Genomic DNA, 14,986 nt, shown 5'->3' with positions numbered 1-14,986 from the left:
TTATGCTTCGGAAATAATCTTAGGTGGGCTAGAGAAGCATTACAGCAAGGATGTAGCTCAAAGGAGGGTCTGTCTTTTGCATACACCAAGACAGATGCCTAAATAAATCCTAGTGTGTTTGTGGTATGCTTTCGGTCTTAAAGTGAGGAGAATAGCACAAGGAGCCATTGTAGTTTCACGACTGTCTTCCAAGCTCTGGTATGTTATGGAGTCATCGGTCTTTGTGTAGGTAAGCCTAAAGTGCAACAGTGCTGTTTTGTGCAAACACTGAATAATTTTAAAGGCACAGTTGGCCCTCCTTATCCACCGATTTTTTATCCATGGATTCAAGAATCCACAGTTTGAAAATAGTTTTAAAAAGTATAAATTCCAAATAGTAAGGTTTGATTTTCCATTTTATATAAGGGACAGCATTTTGTTATGCCATTATATTTAATGGGATTGAGCATCCACGGATTTTGTTATCTATGGGGGATCCTGGAATCGAACCCCAGTGGAATCCACTGTATTTGAGATGAATGATGAAAGGACCAAAATGTGATTGGTAAATCTTAGTGTGTACATACAGTATATATGCAAAAGCTTTTAACCTTTGATAGGAAATTTTAGTTGCATACTCATACTTTACTGCATATTATGAAATGTTATTTAATGAACATATAGCCCACCTTTTTCCTGGGATGGCACCCAAAGAGACTTACAATAATTCAACACAAGATTCAGTTAAAATCTAATTTTACAAGGAGAAATATAATTTAAAAAGTAATCTTTTAAAAAATTAATCATTTAAAAATGATTCAAAACAGTTAAAAACACATTTAAAACATAAATACTAATAAAGGATAAAAACACAGCACATCACCACACATTGCATAATAATGTCTCTAAGTTCCGTCTGAAAAAAAGGGCTTCACCTACTGGCAGAAAGAGAGCAGAAAGGAATACAACAAGACTTTCCAGGAAGACAGCTCCACTCCCTGGGAGCAGACACTGAGATGGTTCTTTCCTGTGTCCTCATCAAACATGCCTATGAAGGTGGGGAGATCAGAGAAAGCCCTCCCCGGCAGAACTTAAAATTTGAGCTTTCTTGTATAGGGATGTATAGTTTTCCTGAATCTAAGATGCTCTTTAAAGATCTAAACCTGCACTTTGAATTGTGCTTGGAAACAATCTAGCAGCCAGTGAATTTGTTTGTGGGTGTGTGAGTCATAACATCCCTCTAACCAGCCCCAGTCAACATCCTGGCTGCAGTATTTTGGACCCGCTGAACTTTCCAAACAGTTCCTAAAGGCAGCCTCATGCAGAGTATGTTACAGAAAACTGAACAGGATGGGATCAAGGCATGTGTCACAAAAGTCAGATCTTGCATCTTCATGAATGGGCACAGAGGACACATCAGTTTCAACTGTGCAAATTTACTTCTGGCCACAGTCAAAGCCTAGGCATTCTGACTCCGTTCTGAGTTCAGGAGTATGCCCAAAATGCAAACTTCAGATTTCAGGAGGAGTGCAATGCTATCTAGCACAGGCTATATCCCTGTTCCTTAACCTGCCTTAACTTGCCTTGCAGTTTACAAGGAGCACCTTTGGCTTGCCTGTAGTAAGCTTCAGTATGTTCAACCACACCCAATCCATTACCAACAAATAGTTCCTTGTCATTTTCAATAATTATGGATGTGATGCAGAGCTGTATATTAATTCACAATGAGAGGGACACTTACAGATTTAGTGTCTCCTTCTGATATCTCTTCTTCCAGTGGCTCAAGCTTTACATCCTTGTCAACACACAAAGGTGGAAAGACAAGCAAAAAACACAAAAGACTGGCCATTAGTGATGCTATAATGGTACTTGAATTTAAAAGAAAAAGCAAAAACATGGCAACAGTCAATTTTATTAGGGGCTAATGTTAAAATTGAATAGAATGTAGAATTTGAGGAGATAAGCATGATCTTGTATTTTGGAGGAGGTGTTCTGAGAAATGTCATTCATTCCTAATCTACTTTCCCATGCAATTAATTGTAAGTACTGCACGTGGATTAAAATTAACCTTTGAATCAGTAGCAGAACTCTACATTTTATCAAGGAGGAAAGCATGTTCTGGAAGTAGATTAGCTAGTTCTCTGTATTTCTATAGTCATATCTTTTTAGAAGGAGAAGGGGAAAAGCAGCAATATTTGTAGAAATAAATGTTTCATCTCAATTTTCAAACATGTACGTACATTTGTTAGAACATTATTTATATTTTATTTCTTTCATTTGTATGCTGCCTTCTTCACAAGAGCAATTTCAGTTGACTACACTAAACTAGGATTTGCAGTGCTTGGTATTTTTGGAAATTATAACTCTAAATTTGCCCTTTCAGATACAGGGGCTGAAAATAAGCATAACGATCTCTACAATATCCTGGTTTTCCCCTAAGAAGCAATATATCTCACTAGGTTGGGCTTACTTTAGAAGGCTGGTTTCAGATGGCACTATAAAAACATCCATTCTTCTGGTGTAATCTCACTGTGAGTGAGATTAGCTAATAATAATAATAATAGTAATAATAATAATAATAATAATAATAATAAATTTAATATTATGCTGCAGCAAAAAGTATAAGAGGTGCTGCTTCATTAGTACATTTGATGATAGAACAACTAGCACATCTAGTCCAATAAAGTTGTAATGGATTTGTGCAATGGCTTGTAGAACAGCTTGTACAACAACTTTTATGATGGTTTATGGGATCAGTTTATGAAATTGTTTGTTTCATCAACATATTGAGCAACTGGTACAAAAGTCTGTGGAGTAGCTTGTGCAGTGATTTATAGAATGGTTTAGACACATGGAATCAAAATATTAGACACATGTGCAAGGATGAAAATAGAATTTCCAAAAGTGGTAGCTTTGAGAGAAGGAATCAGTTATAACAGACTAATGTGTATTAGGTGATGACAAAAAGCCTTTATGTTATAAAGTTTTATTGTTGTTGTGCCTTCAAGTCATTTCTGACTTACGGCAACCCCAAGGCAAACCTATTACAGGGTTTTCTTGGCAAGGTTTGATCATAGGGGGCTTGCCTTTGCCTTCCTCTGAGGCTAGAGAGTGTGACTTGCCCAAGCTTTCCCAGTGGGTTTCCATGGCTGAGCAGGAATTCTAACCCTTGTCTTCATAGAATCATAGAGTTGGAAGAGACTGCAAGGGCCATCCAGTCCAACCCCCTGCCATGCAGGAAATCCAAATCAAAGCATCCCCAACAGATGGCCATCCAGCCTCTGTTTAAAGACCTCTAAGGAAGGAGACTCCACTACACTCCGAGGGAGTGTGTTCCACTGTCGGACAGCCCTTACTGTTAGGAAGTTCTACCTAATGTTGAGATGGAATCTCTTTTCTTGTAGCTTGCATCCATTTTTCCGGATCCTAGACTCTGGAGCAGCAGAAAACAAGCTTGCTCCCTCCTCAGTATGACATCCCTTCAAATATTTAAACAGTACTATCATATCACCTCTTAACCTTCTCTTCTCCAGGCTAAACATCCCCAGCTCCCTAAGTCGTTCCTCATAGGGCACGCAAACCACTATGCCATGCTGGCTCTTCTTATAAAGTTACCATGTGATAAAAAGCAATGAAAGGATTGTGACTGCAGGAATAACATAAATGTCTGAAATCCTCTTTACTGTGGGCCTTATACAATATAGCAGCTTCAAAGAAGTGCTAAATGGATTGCTTAACATACTTACATAGATATTTACATTTATACACAGTATATAACAATATTGGATTACTAGGTTGTTGTAACAAAAAAATAAATAATTTAACAGCATTGATATCAGTGAAAGCATTTCAAAGAATGGTGAGATTTATTCCATGTAAATTATTGGCAGAATTTCATGGTTGTCATTGACATGGTAAAGTTCCCAGTACCTTTGGATACTGGGAGTGGGAAGGGAAATAACCAGTCATGTTATGGTGATGGAGAAGGGGAGCATATCCTACCTTTTGCACACTTAAGACATTTAGGTTTGAAGAGGTTCTGGAAAAAGCATATTTCTCTCTTATCAACTTCTGTCTCCATAGCAAAGAAAATTTCACAGGCAATTAGAGAAAAGTGAAGGAGGGCATGAAGTGAAGGGGAATGTAATGCAGGGGAAATGCTGAGATCTTTATAGCATAATGCACACCTTCTGTTCCAGCCTGTCAATCAGTTTCTGAAGTCTGTCTATTTGGGTCATCCATTGGTTGTCTTCCTCCAGCCAGCCTTTGGAACACATATACCATGGAGTTTAAAACACTAATGAAAGCTAAAAGTACATTTATTTATCTGTTTGTTTTAATGAGCATACTTGCATTTACTGTATGTTAAGACTATTCAAACACATTTAACCTGGTGGTGGATACTCCTCTGGACATTTTCTTGCTCTTTTCTTGCAAGTTCATGTGGTATTTCAAGATGAACATAGTAACATACAGACAAAAGTGTAGAACAAATACATTTTTCAAATAGGATCAAATATAGATTGATACTGTACAGTCCTAAGTGTTCCCCTACATACCAAAGGCTGCTATCTTGATCCTAGTTATGCCCACCCACAAGTCTAATTGAAGTTAATTGTGTCGCTGTTGGCAAGATCTTCAAAAGACACAATGTTGTTAGAATGCAGGATGAAATCTCATTCCCATACATGAGACTGTAAGTAACGTGTGTGGTCTTTGTGCAATGAAATGTGTGTTTCATTTATTTTAAAAATGGAACCAGTGTGAAGAGAAAGAGTTAAAATCTCTCCACATCTGTGCTGTCCAGGCCCTATTCTGATACTGCCCTCCTGCAGTTATGGTTCCATTTTTAAAATAAATGAAATACACATTTCATTGCACAAAGACCAAGCTTTAGTCTGAACTTTAAATGAGTTATCAAAGGTGCTGATCCAATTTTGCAGACAAGAATCAGTACTCTAGCTGCTTTAAAATCTGAATCAATAACATGAAAATCACTAGACACTATTTTTCTGCCACATTTTAACCAGCATTCAATTTGCAAGGATGATCCAGTAAAGGGCCATCACAGAACAAAGACTGGCAGGTCATATAAGAATTTTAAAATGGACACACCTTAAAACATTAAAGTATACACACAGCAAAGGTATCCAAGTGCTAGTGTACTTGTCAGAGAACCAGAACTGACTGCAGATTTTTGCAAAATGTTAATTCTATTTAGGCAAATTCTGTTCATGAAAAATATGTATATAATTTGTTTTGGTTGGCTGCAGTTATAAGGAATGTTTGCACTTAATTTTCATCCAAATATTTTAAAATGTAGGAACGTAAATTGCAGTACCTCTCTTTATATTACCTTGGCTAAGAAGAGGACTGATTGGAGAAAAACTGTTATGCCTCTGAAGTCTTCGACTTAAACGTTTTCCTGGCTGATGAATTTTGAGCACCTCTGGCTTTGCTGGCCATTGTCTTAAAAATATAGACATAAAACATTTGAAAGAATGAACTAGTTTCTTCATTCTAGGTCTGTTTCCAGCTCTCTTTGAATACTAGCATTAGTCACTGAGATGCTGAAAGTCAGAATATTTATTCACATTCTAACTCCTGAGGGTCTGCCATAAACATATTACCCACTGCACTATTGTGAATGAAAATAGAAGAGAACTTTGGCAGGGTAATAATAACTCTGCACAGAAACTAGGAAGAGGAAGACCTCTGGGTAATACTTTTTAAAAAGCAAGATCAATAGGAAGCATCTCTTATATTTGAGGATGGAAAACATCTTTTCTATTGCTCCAGAAGGTGGGATCTGAACCAATAGATTCAAATCACAAGAAGATTTCATCTAAGCAATTGGCAGATATTCTTGGTAATAAGGATTTTGGCAGACTACTGTGCAAGCTGGTGGCCCTCCTTGTTGCAAATTTTTAAACAGTAGGATGGTTTAGCATTTCTTTGCATTTAAAGAAATGGGAAAGAGGGCTCTTTCAGTTCTTTCTAACTTTACACACCAAAGGCATTCTCCAGGACCTCCTGGAAGTCCTCCCAACATCCCAGAGGATGACATAGTGCCTGTGTATCCACCTACAGATACATAGCTGGATGCTTTGCCAGCACCCTCCACTTTCCATTGTCCACTAAATGGCCATGATAGTGGACATGAATAAGGTGAGTGCTGTGGGAGGAGAGAGGGGAAACAAGACATAGCTTTGCCTGGACAGTTCATTTCTTCCTATCCAGCAGATCAACTATAGATTTCTTACATTCATCACTTACTGAACACAGTTCAAGCTGGAAAAATGTTTTGTGGCTGAAGGAGCCATTAGGTTGTGAGACAGTGTTTTCATAACTGCTGTTTCCTACTCTCTTAAGCTGCTCTCATGGAGATCTTGGGGCCTGTTTTTGATTCAGACACACCTGGGTCTCAAAATGCAAGACCTAGAACAACTGAGTAGAAATCTGCAGCAGTTCCTCCATGTAACACTACTAATATTTGTAGGAGGGAGGGGACAAGAATTACTTTTCTTACTTTTCTTGACGTGTTTGTTCTTCTGTGGTTTCCATGGCACACTCCAGAGAGTTGTGGAGAGAATGGAGCTGATTCAGGGTTTCTTTGAGCAAAAAGCGTGTCACAAACTGTTCCAGTTTAGAAGTCTCCTGATAAGTCTAAATAATGATTGTGACAGTAATGATGATGATGTCAGTGACAATGATGAAACAGACATCCATGGGAAAGAAAGGCTTAATATTTCACCACTGTGCATGCTTTCTCCTACGAGTTGTATCTGACCCATGCTTGAATGTTCCCCATCCCTGCCTTAGGACATTTAAAAAAAAAATCAGGTTGTTTTTATATTATATTTGCATGATAAATATTCCTACTGAAGAGCTAGTAAAACTCAACTGAAATCAAACAGTTGTTCATCTCCATTACATTTTCAGGGTCTAGAGGCTGGTCTAAAGCAGGAGCAGGCACTACAAAACTCTTTTTGTGGACCCCAAACTTTCCCACAAAGAAACTGAGCCACTGAAACTTGACAGGAAAACCTCTCTAAAACAAGTTGAAAATCTTGTGCTCAGTGGTGTTTCCTGCTCTGCTATTGAATTTTACAAATGTAGTAGTGTGTCAAGGGAGTGGTGCACAGTCAGAAATAGCCCCCCTGGACTTGCTTGAAATTATCTTGCCCTGGACTGAAGACATAACTTTATAAAGCCACATTCTGGAGAATGCTGAATAGCAGACACAATTTATTGCACATCAAATGCTTTTATTAAGTGAGAAATACATGCTATTTAGTTGTTCTGTTGCTGTCAGAAGATCAAGCAGCTGTTGAAATCCCAGCTGTTAGCCTGCCCCATGAATCATCCATGCTCATTGTTTGCCTGTAAACATTAAAGTCATCACCTCCATTTATTTAGCATCCATGGACATCAGTCAAGCCCGTGAAAGTACCAATCAAAATAGTCTGTGCTTGCAGGACTGACTGTTTCACTTCCTTTGGCATCTCACTGAAGCTGACACCAGAGCTGTGTGAAAAATATTTGTGGCAGCCTTTTTAAAAGCGGCAAATCTCATTTATGATAATAAAGCTAATTTCTATCTCCCCCAGAATTATTTGACATGGTTCCTCTAATTGGATTAAAGCTGCTGTATCTGGCAGATCTAATTTCATTGCTGGAAACTTTGATTCACTGTGACAGAAGGCTGGAGAAGCCCATGGGAATGTTTTCAGAACAGGCAGTGGAATTCAAAATTTCAGCAGACATCGGACTGCTTCAAATGAACCACTTTGATTGCCAGTATTATTTTCTGGTGCTGGAGAAGAGTGCTGAGGATACTGTGGATGGCCAGGAAAGGCAAACAAATGGGTCCTAGAACCGATCAAGCCTGAACTCTCCCTGGAAGCTGGGATGGCTAAACTGAGGCTGTCATAATTTGGTCACATCATGAGAAGGCATGAATAATTGGAAAAGACAATGATGCTGGGAAAGGTAGAGGGCAGTAGAAAGCGAGAAGGACCACATGCCAGATGGTTAGTCTCGATCAGGGAGGCCTGCAGGACCTGAGAAGAGCAGTGGAGGACAAGGGGGCTTGGAGATGTCTCATCCACAGGGTTGCCATGAATGGAGTGAGGTTAATTGAAGGGCAGTTAACAGTAATTTTTTCTCTAACAAATGCATAATAAAAATAAGCATTTTCTGAAGATCTGTCTTGTCTGTACAAGGTTCGAGATTGTAAAAAAATTTCTCAGAGATAGATAATCAAAGAGGTCCAAATTCTGTAAGCATCCCTAGAACATTTGTGAAAGAGATGTATTAGTCTGTTTCCATATTAGAAGACTGAGAGAAAGGGGAAGAAAAAGTTGTGTGGTATTTTTGAGATAAACCAATGTATTTTATCATGAGTTTTCACAGATTACAGTGCATCCGAGGAAGTGGACTGTAATCCATGAAAAACCTTCTCAAATATATTTTCCCTCTTTTTCCCTCTTTCCTCTCAGGAAGAGGGTTGCATTTCTAGAGATAATGTCTAGAGAAGATCTGTGAAAAGCATTACCTTCTGAAGAGCCTCCTACTTTGGGGCAATTTTTCTACTGGTATAATGCATAGATTATACATTTTCAAAGTGTAAGAAAGATACGTGAAATGAGTTTATTAACATGTAGCAAATTATCAGAAGGAGACTCCCAGTTTAAAAGGTGTTTGAATACCCATTATACTTTGTGATCACACCTTGAGCTACCTTTCCATGTTGGTTGCAATGTGTGCTCCAGAGGCAAGGTTTATGTTTCTGGTAGAGTCTCCTAACTAAGACAGACTTTTGATGAGGAGCCAGATTAAATTTGCCAAACAGCGATGGGCAGCAGCAAATAATGGGGGGGGGGGGGGGGTAACACTGTCTCTCAGAGACAACGGCAGTCACATTTTAGGTAACACTAATGGAGCAAGTGTGATATAGTGATCGGAGTGTTGGACACTAGGACCAGGATTCAAATCCCTGCTTGACCATGGAATTCTATTGGGTCACTTTGGGCAAGTCATACTCTCTCAGCCTCAAATGCAGGCAAGGGTAAACTCCTGCTGAACAAATTCAGCCAATAAAGCAATAGCAAAGTTCTGACAGAGTTACATTACTGTAAGAATTATACTGTAAGAAGAGATATGTTTATTTATTTTATGGGGTATATGGAACTTTCAGATCTGTCTATAACATCTGAAGAAGTGGGTTGTGACCTACTAATGCTCCTGAAAAGTTATTAAAACATCTGAATAACTAAAACAGTTACTTTAGTTCATTATGATGTACTAGCTCTTAATTCTATAGCTTCTATAGTTACCTTTATGAGGCAAGGCCCACTGATTTCAGTGGGACCAACTCTTGGAAGAGTGTCTATAGGATCACAATATTAAAAATTAGCATTTAGGAGAGTAGAAAAATCCACTTTTATGCTTTCTGTTCAGAAAATGGTCAGTATTAACCATTAAAAGACTTTTAAAATATTAAAACATTTAAACATTACATTACTTAAAATTAGTTTGATTTTTTAATAACAAAGGTGGGACTGAGTTATATTACAAATGCAGTGTAAGAAGGATGGGTTAAGTGAAATGATATCTCTTCCAGTCCAGCTGGATATTCTGAGGCAAAACAGGGCTATACAGTTGCCCCTCCATTTGTACAGACTTCATATCTGTGACCCTCGCTTACTTGAGAGGAGCAAACGGTGGGCATTAAAATGGGCCATGCACCCCCATTTAAGCCTATGGGGCTTCAATATGGGCAGAATTCCATTTTCACGGGTGAATCTGGAATGGATCCCCTGCAAAAACGGAGGGCTGACTGTATTTTAAAACCAGCATTTCAGGGTAATTTGTCTTTTAAAAAAATATCTATGCATTATTTTTTAATATAACTGCTGGGGTGGGAGTAGGGTCTGGATATATTGTTACAGAATTCACTTATTAGTTACTGGTTAATTCTATGGATTTTAAAAATCTGTATCCTCTGTGTGTGCTCATTTTTAATGTCTTGGGTGTGTGTTGTGCCACATGCTATTCACATTCAAATAGTTTGTTTAAAAGTAACCATAGTTTCAAGAAATTGAAAAATAATTTTACTTTAAAAAGACTGCAACTATAAAGGATAGCTAACTATATATGGAGACCTTATGTTGCTTTTAAAAGTAACTTTCCAAGTTCTAAAAACCCCCCACTCTACCTCTGGAGTTTATCAAACGGGAGAAATTTCTCTTAAATTCGAATGAAAAGAAAGTGGGGCCAGAACCCATTCACTTAAAGTCACTAGTTTCGTACAATTACGTGAATACACATTGCCTTCGAACCGGCTTCCCATTGCCCAAAAATAGCTTGCCATTGCCTGAAATTGTGTGTGATCACCTCTCACACAATAACATGAAACCCCATGATTGTATTCGGACTGACTTCCCATTGCCCGAATTTGTGTGTGGCAGTCTATCAGGCAATAATGTTAAACCTCATGATTGCGTTCAGATTGCCATTGGATTATACTTCCAATTTCCCTTGTCTGATAAACTCCATGGATGCAAAGTAAACATTACAATAAAGAGGGCCTTTTTAGTGGGAGCATCCAATCTGTGGAATGCCCTCCCCAAACAATTTTCTCTACATTACAATCCTTTTTACGTTAACTGTCTAGAAATTTCTCCTAGACATGTCAAGGACTATTCTGTTTTCAATGTTTTTAGATCACAGGTCTCTCTCTCTCTCTCTCTTTTGTAGTGGGGATTAGTTTGAGTTTAAGAGCTGTAATGTTTCTACTCTTTCCTGCTTGCTTTATTACATGCCCTCTTTAGTCATTTTATTGTTTGTATGCCATTCTTTAAAAATTGCTGTACAGAGAATTATGGTTATCAGGTGTTCCATAAGTGCAATAGAAATAAGTAACAAATCATGTTTATGGCAGGAAAACTTCAATATAGCTGTAGCAAACAAAACTGCAGTATGCAGAGTGAGATGGACCTTTGTTTGATGGTTATGGGAAGCAATTTTGCATGGCTTCTAAAGTTTTATGCTGGAGAATAAAGAGATAGATAAAATAACCTAACTCAAAAAATGTGATAGAAAAAGATAATGAGAAGCATTTGAATACTTTGTTTGGATACATCAGACAGAGAGGTCACTAAAAACACAGCTTTCCTACTTTGATCAGAAAAATTGTAACCTGACAATGCAAGAAAAACCTTTCTGAAGCCAATTGTTACACCAGTCACAGTTCCCTTTTGCAACAGAAGTGACTCATAGCCACTGATCTCCAGGAGAAAAGTAATGGGGATTATATGCAACATTTCTTCTTATCTCCTTCTTCTCACAACACAGTCTACTACAAACACCTTAGACTTTCTGTCTTTACCTTGCATGTTCTGCCTTGGTTACACAATAAGGCATTACCAAAACCTACTTTTGTAATGTGTCTCTAGTATTCTAACTGATTTTAGAGAACTAATAGGAATTGGTAAATTCAATATTAGTGTTTTATTCATTGTATTAGTATTCTGTATTATTTGTATTACCTTGTATTATTTTATTGTTGTAATCCCGCCTCAATCTTTGGAGAGGCGGGAAATATAAACTATTATTATTATTATTATTATTATTATTATTATTATTCAAAAAACATTTCATCCATCCATTTTTACATTCCCACTTGTTTTCCTTCTGTGAAATTGCATGAAATGTATCAGAACACTCAATATTTGTACTAAAATGTGGCACCGTGGTTTGAGCATTAGACTACAACTCTGGAAACCAGGGTTCAATTCCCGCCCAGACATGGAAATCCACTGGATGACTTTGGTCAAGTCACATGCTCTCAGCCTCAGGGAAAGGCAATGGCAAACCTCCTTAGAACAGATCTTGCCAAGAAAACCCCATGATAGGGGGTCACCATAAGTCAGAAATGACTTGAAGGCACAATGCACAATGTATGACCAGATAAGAAGATATGTTAGAATCACCACAGGGATGCCACTGAAAAGTGAATTGGCCTAGGATTTTGAGGTTCCTGCATGGGAAGAGCATCTCATGAATTCTGCAGGAAACAAAAAGAGTTTTGATTGCATCCCTAGTTTTAAACTTCCTTGAACTGTCACCAAATTTCACTTACAGTGAAATATGAGGCACATATGGTTTTTCTAAACCAATGAAGAAAGACGTGTAAAAGGTTAGTACACCTTCCACCAGAAAGCAAGAACAGCATTTCTTGGGAAGTAGGCATTCCCAGTCCATGCTTCTTCAGTCAGGCTGGCACATGCCACAACCTTTTCCTAGCTGAGTCAAAGGGCACGATGTCCCCTCCTTTTCACACAGATATTGGATTATCTCCAGAATCTTACTACTACGTAAGTGATAGGACAGGAGCCTCCTCTGCTCCTGAGGGCAATAGGCTAGCCAGCTGAAAGCATAACAGGCTGCTGTCCTTGAACATCTAGACACCGCCCTGCGTTCCTTGATATCTGCCACACATTACAACCATTTCTTCATCCTTAATAGTAAAAGATGACCCCACTTCTGAAGTACTGACTCATGCTTCAGTTTTACCAAACCACCTCATGTGATCAGGCTATTGAGAAGCAAAGCTATAAAATACAGGAGCCAAGTTAAAGTTAAAGACAAAATGAGATACAAAGATGTTGTATACCAAGAAGCCCGGCATTTCATAGCATTTCTTTATCCCACTCCAATTCCACTGGAGGTGGCTAGTCATGTCCACATGTACATAGCTAATAGACAAATTCAGTTTAGCAAGCAGAGTTAAAAAAAACATCTTTTCTGTGAGCATCATGTTATCTTTCTTTACTTTCATGTGAGAGAAAATGTTAATCAAACATTTACTCCCTGGTTTTTTGTTTTGACAAGTGTTGAACTTAGCATTTCAGAGATCCTAGAATCCCCCAGCCACTTATAGGATTCTGGGATCTAAAGCTAAAAACCTAAGTCTTCTAACCTCTAGTTGAATGTCTATTTGTATAGGACACTTTATTTATTTATTCATTTATTTGTTTATTTATTTCCTGCCTTCCTCCCCATATAGGGTATCAAAGTGACAGACTGCCAAAATAAAGCTGCTTCGGGTCTCTTTGGAGGTATGTTGTTTAAATGATGTATGCACTTTAAGAATCCGGAAGCTGCACCAAAGCTGCACCCCAGTGCTTAGGAATGGAGTGTGGCTTTGGCATGACCTCCGGACTCTTAAGACCCATGCATCGTTTAAATAGCATATCTCCAAAGAGACCCGAAGCAGCTTTATTTTGGCAGTCTGTAACAGGCCAAACAAAATTTAAAATGGTCCAAGTTAAAACAATACAAAGCATTAAAAATTAAAAAATTAAAAAACAAACAATTTTAAAAAGTTAAAAACCTTACATTTTAAAATTTTAAAACTCTTATAAAACATCATATCTTTGCTAGCTACTGACTGTTGGGGTTCCCCTTATGATCTCCCTGTGTCATACTGGATAAAAGGGAGTTTGTGTTATGTGGTCTTATATCGTATCTTATATAACATTTCAGTGAATATTCAGAAAGAAATCCCTTTTCAGAGCAGGTATAAGGCAGAAAAGATGTGTGTCGGCCTAGGATACATTGTTTAACAAATAAATTTCTTGCTTTTAAAAAATGATCTTAACCCCCCCCCCCCTTGGGATAGCAAAGTGGTTTGCCATGTGTCAAAGACTATTTTGGACCATGCAACATGTCTAGGAAATGATAATAATAATAAAGGAAAACGTGCATTAGGTACTTGCTGACAGTGTCCAGAAGGATTTTCAAAGAGTGTTTCCCTCTCAGGTAACTAAAGATTGTAAATTATGGATTACTTCTTCCCTGAGACCTGAATGTTATAAAGGATCAAGTGCTGGTGTCACAGAATTTAAGCTCTGCCCTAAAACCAGTGTTACCCTGGAACTTGACTGTCAGTGTGACCATTCTTTTCCCTCCCCACCTCTGTTGAAAATTCTATAATACTTAGCACATAAAGCATTAGAGATGTCTGAGAGAGAGCAGCAGTAATAGAGTTACAAAGTTTTCAGTGACTCAGACTCTTCACATCGCTTATCTATCTATTCTAACATCTCCAAGATATAAACAGATACTGTTAGGGATTATTCTACCTTTTCCCATCTCCTTATTCTCTCTCTACTACCAACAATGAAACTAGCTTAGTTCAGTGCTGGCTTAGCATGCTTAGAGAGCTTTTCATTGTTAATGGAATTTTTATAATAAAGCCTTAGTTCGTCTCCTTAGCCATTAATGTCTTTATTCCCTAATCAAAATTGTTCTTGGCCTCATACATCTACCTTCCCCTGCAGCCCCCCTTTCTGCCAAAAAACCAGTTCTGGGGAATTCCCAAAGCTCTCTAGATTTGGTTTTGAAGGTGCATAGTGAGCCACAGTAAGGAGACGAGATTGTCCCTTACCTGGTTCTGTTGACAAAAGGAGTTCCATCAGTGGAACTACCCTTATTTATCTATTAAAATATTTATACAGTATTACATTCTATATCATAAGATCTCTGGGTGGCTTACTAAAACTTTTGTTTAAGCGATTTAAAATGCAAAACATTTTAAAACATTTTAAATATTCTAACACAATATTAAACCACGAAGCATTTTAAAAGTGAAATAATTTTAAAGGAAAGCCTAAAGTTCTGTATATACAAATCAGGATAAAATCATTCGGTGGAAACTGTATCTAGATATTTATTTAAATCATGGTGCAATGGACAAAGCCATGTTTAGCATCCTATCTTCCTTGGCAGTAAGTATAACCACGTATGTTTTACCTGTTTTGTTCTGGCATGCAAAGAAGAATAATTTCCATCATTTTCTGTGGGAATATAGGAATATTTTTGTGCCGAATACTTATGTGGACTTCCGTGTAATTCTCCCAACCATTTGTCAACAAACAAATAGCAGAAGAAAACTGTAAAAGCTTCATTGCTGCTTATTCAGTTCTCACCCTCCTCTTTG

General features: G+C 37.9%; 1 protein-coding gene across 1 annotated transcript in view; it reads right to left on the bottom strand.

The window, feature by feature from the left end:
- NECAB1 (N-terminal EF-hand calcium binding protein 1) overlaps positions 1 to 14,986 on the bottom strand; it is a 60,152-nt gene that overhangs the window by 12,841 nt on the left and 32,325 nt on the right. The window contains exons 6-9 of the mRNA XM_042466293.1: positions 6,509 to 6,645; positions 5,336 to 5,448; positions 4,167 to 4,243; positions 1,721 to 1,774 (exon numbers count right to left, since the gene is read on the bottom strand). Of these exons, the coding sequence (XP_042322227.1) occupies positions 1,721 to 1,774; positions 4,167 to 4,243; positions 5,336 to 5,448; positions 6,509 to 6,645 (381 nt within the window). The remainder of the gene's footprint in view (positions 1 to 1,720; positions 1,775 to 4,166; positions 4,244 to 5,335; positions 5,449 to 6,508; positions 6,646 to 14,986) is intronic.

The sequence above is a fragment of the Sceloporus undulatus genome, chromosome 4 (genome assembly GCF_019175285.1).
Source record: "Sceloporus undulatus isolate JIND9_A2432 ecotype Alabama chromosome 4, SceUnd_v1.1, whole genome shotgun sequence".
Taxonomy (NCBI): Eukaryota; Metazoa; Chordata; class Lepidosauria; order Squamata; family Phrynosomatidae; genus Sceloporus; species Sceloporus undulatus.
The sequence above is the reverse complement of the archived record's forward strand: the minus strand, read 5'-3'. Positions and strand labels throughout refer to the sequence as shown.